The 14,383-nt window shown below is 40.3% G+C and overlaps 1 protein-coding gene across 2 annotated transcripts in view; it reads right to left on the bottom strand.

The window, feature by feature from the left end:
• FBN2 (fibrillin 2) overlaps positions 1-14,383 on the bottom strand; it is a 156,461-nt gene that overhangs the window by 70,284 nt on the left and 71,794 nt on the right. For both annotated transcript variants that reach the window (XM_060761998.2, XM_067464466.1), the window contains exons 13-18: positions 9,965-10,090; positions 9,442-9,564; positions 7,220-7,342; positions 4,434-4,586; positions 1,745-1,798; positions 909-1,034 (exon numbers count right to left, since the gene is read on the bottom strand). In XM_060761998.2, coding sequence (XP_060617981.2) covers positions 909-1,034; positions 1,745-1,798; positions 4,434-4,586; positions 7,220-7,342; positions 9,442-9,564; positions 9,965-10,090 — 705 coding nt within the window. The remainder of the gene's footprint in view (positions 1-908; positions 1,035-1,744; positions 1,799-4,433; positions 4,587-7,219; positions 7,343-9,441; positions 9,565-9,964; positions 10,091-14,383) is intronic.

Here is a 14,383-nt window from a genome sequence, read left to right as displayed (position 1 = left end):
GGAGAATTATTTTTTAAAATTCTCACCACTCTCACTTTGTTTTATGGGATGTTGTTCCATGACTAAGACCTCAAGGACTAATATGGGTCCATTCCCCAATGAAAGGCTCTTTGATTCAATGAAAACTTCCACCAAGAGAAGAGGGGATGAGAATTTTTCCACCATTTCATTTCTGCACCATCACTAGCTGTCTCTAGTTCAGGCATGGACAAACTTCAGTCTTCCAAGTGTTTTGGACATCTGGTAGACTGTTAGGAATTGTGGGAGCTGAAGTCCAAAACACCTAGAGGGCTGAAGTTTGCCCATGCCTGCTCTAGCTACTTCCCATGTAGACTTTATGTAGGAATTATCAGGAGACCCTGAGCAAAATTTCAGAAGCCCTCTGTTATCAAATTGTAAGAGCAATCTCTCCCTTTCCTTGGCAGTTTTACTAGGTTGAGAAATTGCTGGCCTCATTTCCAGTGTTAAGCAAGCAGTCCAGGACTATGTCTTGATGCCCACACACTGAATGCAGATAGCAAAGGATGGGTCCCTACCCATAGATAGAACCAGTGGCATAGCCCTAACATATACGATTACAATGAATATAGGATAGTTAATAATGGTCCCATTTATACTGCCATATAATCTAGTTTCTGACTGCAGATTATCTGCTTTAAACTGGGTTATATGGCAATGTACACTCATATAATCCAGTTTAAAGCAGATAATCTGCATTCAGAAACTAAATTATATGGTCAGTGTAGATGGGACAAATGAGAACACAGGATCAGTTACAAACTAATTGCAAAGCAGTCTATAGATTACACAGAAAAATCAAATAGCTTGTCTGTACAGTTGAAATCAAAGGCTGTTATTACTGAATTTATTGCTGCCATCTCAATATCAATATACTTCAAATAACGTACCAATGCAATTTCTTCCTAAAACATCCGATTCATATCCACTGTTACATTTACAACGGTAGCTGCCACGCAGATTTTCACAAATCCCGTTGGAGCAAATATCAGGATCTAAAGCACACTCATTAATATCTGCAATAAAATAATTAAGAATCACACAACAATGTAAATGGCACAAACATACTAACTTGATAAAAATGGAGGTGAAATGTAACCATTAAATAGAAAATTGATCTAGTTTACTGATTTAAAATAGAGATGTGATCATTGCTGATTAAAATTAGGGATGTAAAAATTAACAAATTATTTTGAATGAAAGAATGAAATAAAAATGCATATTACTATAGAAAATAAATTAAGATTTCAACCTAAGTAAAAGCATAGACAGCTTAATTAACAATGCTGCTGTGGGTATTTCTCTCTGTCTCTCTTAAACATCCTCACACATATATCTATATCAGTCTGCAACAACAATTCCATCACTAATGCACTTACAAAAAGGTTTATGAAAATGGCATGAAAACTGTCACAGAATGGTACACTGTTGCTTAGCAAAATAATCTGTACAGGCTACCACTCAGAGAATTCATAGAAATTTATTGCAAGCATCTATTTCAGTAAGCGAGAATTCTGCTGTTCATTCCAGTGGGAATGTAACATGTCTCTTCCTCCAAGTCCAGTTCACTTTTGTAAAATATTGTATCTATAATAACAGCAACCAGGGTAGGTTGAAAGAAAAGAAGACTAACTGCATCTCAGTACTGCCACAAGCATGGGTAATTTATCTGCATTTGCTTGCCTTCCTGTACAGTGCACAAACATAAAATATTATGAAATATTACCTCTTCCATCAACAGTAATTCCTACGCCACTGCTGCACAGACCATGGAACTCAGCTTTTCATGTAAAAATAAGTGTTGAAAAATAAAAGAAACAGAGAAGTTGTTAAGAGTAAATATTTAAATACTATACATATATTCACATCGTTCTTTTGAAAGCTCTGCTTATTTGACTAATTAGCATGTATTTACAAAGAAACAAAATATCTTCAGAGTAAAGCCTCCACAAATGATAGTATTGTATACATATTTCAAAGGATGTCATAAGGAAGAGGGATCAGACTTGTGTTCTGCTGCCCTGGAGACTAGGGACAGAGTCAGACACCTTTTATCCCAGGAGCATCCGTCCCTGGGAATCTGTCTATACCCATCTCAGAAAGCGCAAGCTTTCTGGGATGGGTGTCCAGATGTTGATGTGGAACTTCCCAGTACAACATCGGGTCACTAACCCCACTCCCCAGAAGCCCGCCTAAACTGAATAAAAAAAGAAAAGAACTCACCTGGCCTCCCTGGGACAGCTGCCGGACTTCTCCTGGCACATACAAATGACACGCCAGGAGAAAGGACGGGGGATTAGAGATTTTCTTCTCCCTTTCTCCTGGTGCATCATTTGTATGTGCCAGGAAAGCTCTGGCAGCTGTCCCAGGGAGGCCGGGTGAGTTTTTTTCTTTTTTTACTCAGTTTAGGGGGGCTTTGGAAAGGGGGGTTGGGATTCCCACAGTTTTCCAGGCTAATTTAGCACAGAAAACTGTGGGAATACTGTCTGGACTAAAGTACTGCAGTCCAGAACCAGAAAGAATGGGTTTATTCCGTGCCTTTCAAGAAGGCACGGAATAAAATCACTATCTAATTAATTCGCTACAAACCAGTGTTTTCCTTGTTTATATTGAATTAATTCAGAACATTGTCTGGACTGTCCAGAATTCTGTCTGGACTGTCCAGAATGCTGTCTGGACAGGCCCTAGGACTCTTAGCAATGGGTTCAAATTACAGGAAAGGAGATTCCCCCTGAACATTAAAAAGAACTTCCTGACTGCGAGAGCTGTTCAGCAGTAAAACTCTCTGCCTCAGAGTGTGATGGAAGCTCCTTCCTTGGAGGCTTTTAAACAGAGGCTGGATGGCTATCTGTCAGGGATACTTTGAGTGTGTCTTTCCTGAATGGCAGGGGGTGGGACTAGATGGCCCATGTGGTCTCTTCTAATCCTATGATTCTATGAAATGTTGAGCTCATGTTATCTGGTCTTTGTCTTCATGTTTCCACAACGATTACAATGATATGTCCTGATGTTACACATCATGATGCAGAGAGAGATATAGAGAAGAGGCAAAGTAAGTGGTTCTTTCTCTGCTCTCCTACTTCTCTTTTATTATTCCCTGGCTCATTCATTCTGATGGAGGTGTTTTCCTTTAGTCTCTCATAAAGGGGAATGTGTTTTGCCTACCCTGTACTGCCTTTCCATGGTACCTATGGGACCATTTGCTTTATTTAGTAGTTAAAGAAAGTGGTTTAATTAACTTTATTAAATTCAACAGTGAGGGGTTCAGTTCTTGAGTCTATACTGTCTCGTTTAGATGTACTCTTCTGTTGATATAACTGGTTTAATTGGTATTTAATTGGGTATAAAAGGCAGACCTTAGGGCAAAAGTGTATAAAAGCAAGTCTACTTGGCTGCTGTGGATGCGTAGAAAAAGGCATATTTGCATGAAAGGAGACTGTTAAGACTTGGTCTTTGGGACCCAGGACTTGGGGCCTTGGAAAGGAACAACCTTTAGTGGTTGGGTTGACTGCATTTCTCCTTTATGGCTCAGAGCTTGAGGAGAAGGTCAGCATACACAGAATTTCTAGGAGTAGGACAGCTGGGAGGACAAACTAAATGTATTGCCTTGGTTCTGGCAACTAAAATGCTTCTCTTTCACAGGCAGGAGAGGAAGTAGATTAGAGTGGGAAAGTGTGTGCCCAAGATTATTTGCTTATTCCCTCCACTCTCCAATGATCAGAAAACTGTTGGCGTCAGAGGGTCAAAGCACAGAAAAGGTGGTTTCTGAGAGAGGGTTGGGCAAGAAACTATAGTAGCTACATCTCATAGCTATGTCTCTCTCAGTGTAGGATTGTGACCAGCATATCAAAGTTCATTTATTTAATTCTAGTAAGCAGTACACTATAGCATTCTATCAAAGATGCAGTCCTTTTTACAAAATTATGTATTTTACTGCCTTAAAAATATTGGATGGTCTAGTATCTTTCCTGTCACTGAATTTTATCATTGGAAAACCATTTTGGATTTTGTTTTATCCATATCACATCCCTTGTTAATAAACAATGCATAAAACACTAAGAAACACAGACCAACTGGGAGACAAGGATATATGTTACAATTGGCTTAAAGCCCATAAACACATTGAGTGACCCTGATGCATGCTTTGATCTGAAAGCAATTTTAAGCATTATCATGATATGAAACTGACTGGAAGCCAGCTGGGAAACAAATCTTTGAGATATATAACAGAGTGAAAGAAAGAACCAGATTAAGGAAGGGATTCATTCCCATGATTTAACTGACAATGTAAAAATAGGACTCTTACATTTTTGGGGTATTTGACCCTGTCTTTGCAATGAACTCTAAATATGTGAATCCCTTTGTTTGCCAAGATTATGGCTAGATGTGAAATCAAAAGAAGAACACAATTTTACCTGAATTCTTGGCAGGACATGGATGGCAAGGTTCTCCAAATCCATAGTCTAGATTGGCACAGCAACATTCAGATTTTGTCACTGCTCCAGGAAAAGGGCGGACACATATTCCTTTTTTTATTCCACCATAGCATGTGCTTCGCATATGGGTGTCTAAGGGGAGCCAGACAGAACAATAGATGAGTTGCCTTATACTAGAAAACTATAAATAGTCTCTCATGAAGGCTGTGTCTCAAGCATTTATATATGTAGTACATGAATGTATTTTGAATAAGAGATCAATAAGATTCAATACCAAAGAAATGTTGACATCCAAACAAGGTTTATTTAAATGCTTTGGTATCTAAGTGGGTATTCTTATTACATGATACAAGCTATTTTGTGGAATGTTATGCTAAATTTTATTACTGTATTTCCTGCATCTTAAACAAGGTCCTTGAACTACATATGCATGAATAAATTAAGTTTTTTAATGTAACTTTCCTTTGCTGTATTTTATTAAATATTTTACCCACATGTCAGTATTACTTAAATCCTAAAGAAAATGTTTAACATAATGTGCCAATTCTCAAACTATAAATATTTTTGGGCTGCCATTGGTTTCTGAATAACATCACTTAGATTTTGCAGGGATCATACAGGTTAGCCAACAGAAAAGCTTTTGAAGCCAAGGACGAATTTACAGTAGATTTGTTAACAGAAGACTCACTCTTTGGATTTTTGCTCAGAGGGACAAGAATGTGTAAGATTTTTATTATGCACTACTTCAGATTTATTCCTATTAGAGTATGTCTAGAGCAATTATATAATCTTTCTGTGAAATTAAAATCTTTTAAATAATTTTTGGTTCAGTCCCTTGTAAAGAAATTGCTTAAAACTAATTGTAAAGCAGCATATTTAAGCTCTAGCACTGGATATTCAGAAGAGAAATAAACACTCTGCACCACAAGTGTTACCATTAGCACTGTGCCAAATTTAATAGGCTTCTTTTTCCGCTCTGCAACCTGAATTTGAGCTGGGTAGATTTCCCTTTACCCATTAAGCCTATAGGTATATTATGCAAAAAGTATCACACATAACATTGGACCTAGTTCAAACTGCACTGTGTAGTCTATGAACCTGGGGTTCACATATTCAAATTGAAGCTCAACACCAGCAATCACTAAACCAAAACGAAACATTCCTACTTTTGTTTATTTTTTCTAGTTCATGACATTATGCATGTTAGCAAACAGTCCTCAAGTTATGAACAAGATAGGTTCTGTAGGTTTGTCCTTAAGTTGAATTTGTATATAAATCAGAGCAGGTACTTTTTTTAAAGTGTAATTCCAGCCAGAGAGAGGGAGGGAGGGAAGGCTTTGGATAGGATAGGGAAGGGTTAACAACACCCCTGCGGTGTTTGTTTTTCTGTCTGTGCCCCTTCTCAGAAGATTTCACATCACTTTCTGTACCTGTGAGAATTGGATTTTGAAGAAATTGGCTTGTTATGGAATCAGAGATTGGTGAGAAAGTTTCAATTGAGACACCTTTTCCCCATGACAACTCTTCCAGGAGTGAATTTCCCTTCCAAGGGGCAGATTTCTCTCCCTTCCTGTTGTCTTACTCTTGTTTGTAATTATGAGATGTTTGTAAGTTGGATATATGCAACTTGGAGACTGTCTGTATTTTTGTTTCCTACAAGAACCCAGAACCACCTGAAAATGTGTCAAAACTTAGATAAATTCCACGGATCAAACCAGTCTATGCTAAATAAACAAAAAATATGAACATAATCAATACCTACATGCTTTGGGTGCATTACAAAATGTTTTTTTTACAAATGTCATTTATATTGTTTACTCCATAAAATAATTATTCTTCCCTTTGGAAATAAATTAGTACCAAAGGATGGAGAAGAGAAAGTCATAAAATGTAGGACATGAACTCATTTAAAATAAGTTTATACAGACACTAAAGATGATCAGCAGAGGAACTATGAAAGTACCATGCATTTGCATAATGATAAAGGTAAAGGTTTCCCTTGACATTAAGTCTAGTCATGTTCGACTCTGGGAGGTGGTGTTTACCTCCATTTCTAAGCTAAAGAGCTGGTGTTGTCTGTAGACACCTCCAAGGTCATGTGGCTGGCATGACTGCATGGAGCATTGTTACCTTCCTGCAGAAGCGGTACCTATTGATCTACTCACATTTGCATGTTTTTGAACTGCTAGGTTGGCAGAAGCTGGGGCTAACAGTGGGAGTTCACCCTGCTCCCTGGATTCGAACTGCCAACCTTTCAGTCACCAAGTTCAGCAGCTCAGCAGTTTAACCCACTACACCATCAGGGGCTCCTTTTCATAATGATGCCATAGAATTAAGTATAATAAATAATCCATAATGATTAATCAATAAAATGAACACTGTTGCTGAAACAGATTTCCCCTCAATTCTTCTGTCCAGAAGGTCCTAAAATCCACTTTGGAGATTCAGCACCTACAGAAGCTTATCTGAAGACCAAAAAGGTAAAGGGCAAGGAAAGCAAATTCTATTTGAAAGGAAAGGTCCTCTTACACAACCTCAGCATTAGATGTATGAAAAAAGTAGGCTCCAAACAGGCATGCCAAAACAAGTGTACAAAAATATTTTCTATAGCTCCATTATACATTTTAGATAAATAAAAATACATAGTTAACTTTTATTACATATTGATTTATTGTTTTCAACATTTATGTACCCTACAAGAAGAGAAGTTATCTAAATAATCAGAAGTTGAAAAAAATGGGAAGGAATGGGAAGGTATCTCTTACCTACACAAACACGACCATCAACCCCCACAGCTAAGCCTGGTGGACATTCACAACGAAATGATCCCTCTGTATTAATGCAGTGGCCATTCATACAAATTCCTGGGGTTTGGCATTCATCAATGTCTATCCAGATAAAACATAAGTTTTGCTTCATACTATATCTCGGTCCATTTTCTAATAATATTATGAAGCCTATATCCTTGTGATATTAGCACAACACATTTACACAGATTTCATGGATTCATAGATTAAATCAATAACAACAAACTTAACACTTTTGGCAAAAAATAAATTGAAATAATCAAAGCTCTATACACATTGGCACAGAAAATTTGGAAACACTCCCTGTGTCATGACAGAGGAAATTATTAGGGGATGCACAGCAGCATTCGGAAGATTACAAAATGAATGATTTTATATATTATCAAAAGTGTTACTATTAATTATTTATAAATGTTATTTTCAGACTGGCTACCACAATGCACTTTTATCTTGCAATGGAAAAAAGAGTAGCATAGCGCCTAAAAAAGTTGAAGTGGAAACATGGACCCAAACAGTCAGACACACACATTTCTTATTTCAACATGAAACTACTTTGTGGCTATAGGGTTATGGTAATGGTATTTGGGTGTTTCAACTACTCAGAGGAGTACTATATAAATGTGGTGGTTAGCAAACATATTTGGCATCCACTGAGGCTAAAGAGCAAACATGAAATGAGAAAGCTGAAAGCCTTCTTCCTGACAGTGCTCTTCCAATTCAAATTCCCGCCACAGCAGCCATATAAGTGAAAAACACTCCACTTTCCAGAAAGACACTTTTTGTTGCCAAAAACTGTGAGTTTTGTACAAAAGAAGCTGGCCACTGTTTGGAGGAAATAGCCATTTTCTTTCCAATACATAATTTGGCCATTTTAAATCAGTATTAAAAATGCAGGAAGAGGATTAGGAAAACCACAATTTTCACATTCACAGGGTTTTGTACTAACCACCCATAATTTTAGCACAAAAAACCTACAGGTTTTCTGGGCAGAATAAATTTTCAGAAAACTTTGGAATATGTTAATACAGGGCAAAAACTACATAGAAATGTTAAGATCATCCAACAGTGGGGAAAATAATTCCTCATATGCAAGGTTACAAGAATTAAATAGTAGTAGTAGTAGTAGTAGTAGTAGTAGCATTTCAGTGCCAAAAATAATGCAATATATACTATAAAAACTGAATACATTAAAATAGAATTAGACCAAACACTATTTACAAATAAACAATTTAAACAATTAACGCTATTAAAAAGTGATTTAAAATACATAAAACACCACACCCCCTGACTCGGTCTTTTAAAACTTTCTTCATTAAAGTCTGTTTGAAAGAAAGGTATTAATCTGCTGCTGGAAGGACAGGAGTGAGGGGGGCTATTCTGGTTTCCTTGGGCAGGGAGTTCCAGACTCAAGGGCAGCAACTGAGAAGGCCCTCTCTCGCATTCCTCCCAATGGTGCTTGCAATGTTAGTGGAAGGGCCTCTCCTGAAGATCTCAGGGCACAGGCAGGTTCATACAGGGAGATGTGGTCTGCCAAAGCGCCTGGATCTGAGCCATATAAGGCTTTATAGGTCATAACCAGTACTTTGAATTGTGTTCTTTTGCAGCAGCAGAGTTGTCTGCTCCCTGTAGCTATCCCCAGTTAACAACCTGGTTGCAGATCTGAACCAGCTGTAGTTTTCCAACACTCTTCAAAGGCAGCTCCACATAGAGCATGTTAAAGTAATTCAAATGAGATGTAATTAAGGTATATCACATCATGGCTAGATTCGATGTCTTGAGAAACAGGTGCAGTTAGTGCACAAGTTTGAAATGTGCAAAGGCATTGTAGAAACCTGGGCTTCCAGGTTCAATGCAGATTCTAGGAGGACCACCCCCCCCCCCTCACCAAACTGTGGACCTGTCTCTTCAGGGGAAGTGAGACCTCATCCAGAACAGGTTGGATCCCTATTCCCTGACCATGAACACCTCTGACTTCTCAGGATTAAGTTTCCATTTGTTTGCTCATCCAGTCCATTACTGATGACAGTATGTCCTTCTTGTACATTGGAACGGCAATTCCAACGTAGTTCAGTCCTTGGGTCAAGACCATGGATTTCCAATTTCCCCATCAATGTGAGAATGCAAATATATATGGGAGTCAGAAGGGAAAATATTGTCATTGCCACAAGCAAATTACATACCAGTACAGTATCTCCCATTAGAAGCCAAGACAAATCCAGGTTTGCAGATGCATTTGAAACTGCCATCCTCATTTATACACATTCCATTCAAGCACATGTTGGTAGTTGTACATTCATCATGATCTAAAAAATTGTGAAATGTATTGTATAGTGTTAAGCAAATACTTATTGAATGGCAATGACAATAGAAACACGCATTTTACTGATGGATTTCTTAGAAATACAATGAGGTAGCTACTGAATGTTTTCTGTCAAGACATTTATGGCATGGCCTCAAAATATAAATTGATATGAACTGGTATATAAATATGCTATCTCAAATTATGACAAAATAGTGTGATAATTCTTGTCAATAAATTAACAGCAACATTAAATGGTATCAGTACTAAACTTGGAAAACAAGAGACAAAATAACATTTGAAATAGTCACTTTATGATCTTTATTTTTCCTTGCTTTGAAAGATATTGTAAATGCTTTGTAATCAATAAAGATATTTTAAAAATAAAAGAAAAATGTCCATACCAACACAGTTTTTTCCATCAGTAGTCAATTCAAATCCAGCATTGCAAATACACTGGAAACTTCCATCAGTGTTCACACACCGGCCATTTTTACAAAGGACTCCATTCTGGATACATTCATCAACATCTAGGGGTGGGACAAAGAGTTAAATTTGCAATAATCAACAAGATTCAGGGAGAAAATGTTGGAATAGCTCAGGCTATTCTGAGACAAAATGAAACACAGTACAGATAGGCCGCTTGCTTTATTTTAAATTATAAAGAGCTACCTCTTTGTCTTGCATCTCTTCCTCTCTTTTTTCTTCTATCATCTATAATGCCACAAGGTTCGAGATTATTAATAACTTGTTAACAGTCTAAACTGTCTGTCTGGTGGGAAAATGTTGCCTCTGAATGCTGATTATCTTTACCCCAACCCTACCCCCATACAATTTTGTATCATGTTTAGAAACACAAGAAACTTTTACACCCATTTACAAATATAGTGGAATCAAACGGCCATGGATGAAACAAAAGAGAATTGGTTCTTGCCACTTTGAGCTATCATTAATTCAAAGTTAAATTCTCCATCTCTTTTGTTTTAACAGCTTTCTGATCCTTCAAAGCAGAACAAAGAGAGGCTGCCACACATAAAGGGAATCTTTGCTGCAGTTACTTTAGAGCTCCTTGTTCCAAAGGAAACAACTTAAAGGAACATATCCCAGCACTTTGCTTTCCCATATGATGAAAAGTGATCAAAGTAAACTTGCAGCAGTGGTAAATTAGAATGGGTGTTGTCCCTGTTCTTGGCTTAAAACCAGAATGACTGTGAGACCAATTAATGTACAGTTTGTTTCCACAGTAGAATGCTATGGCAGTGTTCTGCCCCCACGCTATCTTAAGTACTTGGAAGGTGAACTGGCTGCACAGGGAACAGATCAGAGACTATATAGTTGAATCAAACAAGCATTTATTAACTGACAAGAATTTTAGACTTTCTTTCCTGTGAATCTCATTGCAAAGTCTTTATGAAAAAAGATAAAGTCTTTGAGAGATAGACACAATTCTGGCTGAACTGAGGCTCTTGAATCTTTATTTCTTCTTATTGTCTCTTTCTTGTATGGTGTCCCCCTCGATGGACTGTCACCTTGTCGTGGTGAGGGGGCTTGCATGTTCCGATGAACCTGTGGGCACAACAACTGGAGTCCTGCACTCCCAGGAGTGGCCGCGGGGGAGGTCCCAGACCAAGCACAGTCTGAAGACCCAAAGACCTCAACGGCGGAGGAGGCGGAGGATAACATGGCACATGTTACAACGGCTGCGAAGGCAGAAGAAGGCTGCAACAGACTGAGAAGCCATGGTCATTGTGTTAAACTACATCACCAGTGGAACCTCACTCTGTGAAGACTGTGTGTTGATCAGTTGTGCACTGACTTCCACACATTAAAAAAACCCACGCACAGGCATCTTCCAAAGAAAATAAAAAAACAAACCAACAAAAGTCCCATGGCGATCAGCGAGTGGCGACGGGGGCAGGACTGTGAAATCTGGAAGCCCCTAGTCACAGACTGGCACATGGGCGGTGGGTACGGACTCAGTCGTTCTACCTCAAGGTCCGAGGCAGTTGAGTAGTTCGGCAGCTGTATCCGCGACTGAGCAGCCCTTTTTAGGACCCACTCTGCTCACCCCACACGGGGAGGGGGCTAGAAAAGGTGCCCTAAACATAGTCTGCCTCTCTTTTCCCTGACTGGACTGCCGCGTCCAGTGGGGTCACCATCCTGCGGCCAAAAAAGAAAAATGAACTTCGGTACGTGGAACGTACGGACACTGATGGACAACAGTGACAGTGAACGCCCCGAACGCAGAACTGCCATCATTGCAAGGGAGCTGGGACGCCTTAACATCGACATAGCAGCCCTTCAGGAGACCCGGAGAGCAGGAGAGGGACAGCTGAAGGAAGAAAAAGGAGGCTACACCTTCTTCTGGAAGGGACTGCCCGAAGAAGACCAAAGAATGCACGGAGTTGGCTTTGCTATAAGAAATGATCTGATGAAACATCTGTCTGAAGCACCCATTGGCATCAACGAACGACTCTCCACCCTCCGAATTGATCTTGCCAAAAACCAATGAGCAACCATCATAAGTGCCTATGCACCAACACTAGATGCTGATGAAGACATCAAGGAGAAATTCTACTGTCAGCTGGACACCGCCCTATCGAGGATACCTAAGGAGGACAAAATCATCCTCCTGGGCGACGTCAATACAAGAGTCGGGCGAGACTTCGACCTGTGGCCAGGCACCATAGGAAAAGACGGGGTTGGAAACAGCAACTCGAATGGCATCCTGCTTCTCACCAAATGTGCGGAGCACAACCTTGTCATCACCAACACGCTCTTCCGCCAGAAAAACAAGTTCAAGACATCATGGAAGCACCCCCGGTCAAAGCACTGGCACCTCTTAGACTATGTAATCACACGCGCCAGAGATCTCCGTGACGTTCTCCTCACAAGAGCCATGACAGGTGCTGACGACTGCTGGACCGACCACAGGCTAATCTGATCCACGATGGCTATCAAGATCGCCCCCAAGCGCAGACTCCAAGGAAGAAAGACAAGGCGCAAAATGAACACCCAAGCCCTTCAGGAGCCCTCCAGACGAGCCCATATCCAAACAGCACTCAAGGACCATCTACCCACAGTACACCCCGAAAATGTTGAGGAACATCGGAACAAACTGAAGACCTCCATCATCCAAGCCTGCGAAGAAACTATTGGATACCAAGCCAAGAAACATCAAGATTGGTTTGACAAAAATGACATCGAGATCCAACAGCTAATTGACAAGAAAAGGAAAACCTTCCAAACATGGCAGAGAGACATCAGCTGTGCTGCTAAGAAAAAGATCTACGCCAGTGCAAAAGCTGAGGTCCAAAGAAGGACAAGAGAACTCAAGAACATCTGGTGGACAAAGAAGGCTGAAGAAATCCAACACCTGGCAGATACCCATAATGCTCAAGGATTTTTCAAAGCCACAAAGGTCATCTATTCACCAAGAAACCATGGCATACAGCCTCTACGCTCATCAGACGGAACCAAACTCCTGAAGAACCAAAAGTCAATTGCACTACGTTGGAAAGAACACTACCAAAGCCTCCTAAACTGCAGCTCCAATGTGGCCGAAGAGGTCCTCTCACAAATCCCGCAACAACAAATCAGGGATGAGCTTGCAGCACTGCCTAGTTTGGAAGAAGTCAGCAATGCCATCAGCCAACAAAAGAATAACAAAGCCAGCGGACCGGATGGGATCCCTGCTGAAATCTTTAAAGAGGGAGGACCCGAGCTGACACACCACCAGCTCATAGAAAAAGTGTGGGTGACCGAGAAAATCCCAGCAGACTTCAAGGATGCCACCATCATCACCCTCTTCAAAAAAAGGGGAAAGAACAGACTGCGGAAACTATCGAGGTATCTCCCTTCTAACCTCCGCTGGGAAAATCCTCGCAAGAATCCTTGCAAACCGCCTTCTGCCCCTCTCAGAAGACACCCTCCCAGAATCCCAGAACGGTTTCCGCCCCTCCAGAGGAACCGTGGACATGATCTTCACTGCACGACAGCTCCAAGAAAAATGCAGAGAACAAAATCAACCTCTGTACATGGCATTCATCGACCTTGCAAAGGCATTCGACACAGTGAATCGCAGCGCTCTCTGGACCATCCTCCAAAAAATCGGGTGCCCAAGCAAATTTGTGAACATCCTGCGGCTCCTCCATGATGACATGATGGCAACAGTCTTGGACAGCAGTGGCTCCCAAAGTGACCCATTTAAGGTGGAATCGGGTGTCAAACAGGGATGTGTTATTGCCCCAACTTTATTCTCCATCTTCATTGCTATGATACTTCACCTTGTTGATGGGAAGCTTCCCACCGGAGTGGAAATCATCTATCGGACAGATGGCAAGCTGTTTAACCTCAGCAGACTGAAAGCCAAAACCAAAGTTACAACAACATCTGTTATAGAACTCCAGTATGCTGATGACAATGTCATATGTGCACATACAGAAGAAGATCTACAAGCCACTCTCAACACCTTTGCAGAAGCATATACGAAGCTTGGCCTGTCACTGAATATCGAGAAAACTAAAGTGCTGTTCCAGCAGTCACCAGCCATCCCCTCTCCAATGCCAGAGATACAGCTTAATGGTGTAACATTAGAAAATGTTGACCATTTCCACTACCTTGGCAGCCACCTCTCCACCAAAGTCAACATCGACGCCGAAATACAACACCGCCTGAGCTCTGCAAGTGCAGCATTTTCCCGAATGAAGCAGAGTGTTTGAGGACTGGGACATCCGTAGGGATACCAATGTGCTTGTCTATAAAGCTATTGTCCTCCCAACCCTGCTATATGCCTGTGAAACATGGACTGTCTACAGACGTCA

This window comes from Anolis sagrei, chromosome 2, assembly GCF_037176765.1.
Source record: "Anolis sagrei isolate rAnoSag1 chromosome 2, rAnoSag1.mat, whole genome shotgun sequence".
Classification (NCBI taxonomy): Eukaryota; Metazoa; Chordata; class Lepidosauria; order Squamata; family Dactyloidae; genus Anolis; species Anolis sagrei.
The sequence above is the reverse complement of the archived record's forward strand: the minus strand, read 5'-3'. Positions and strand labels throughout refer to the sequence as shown.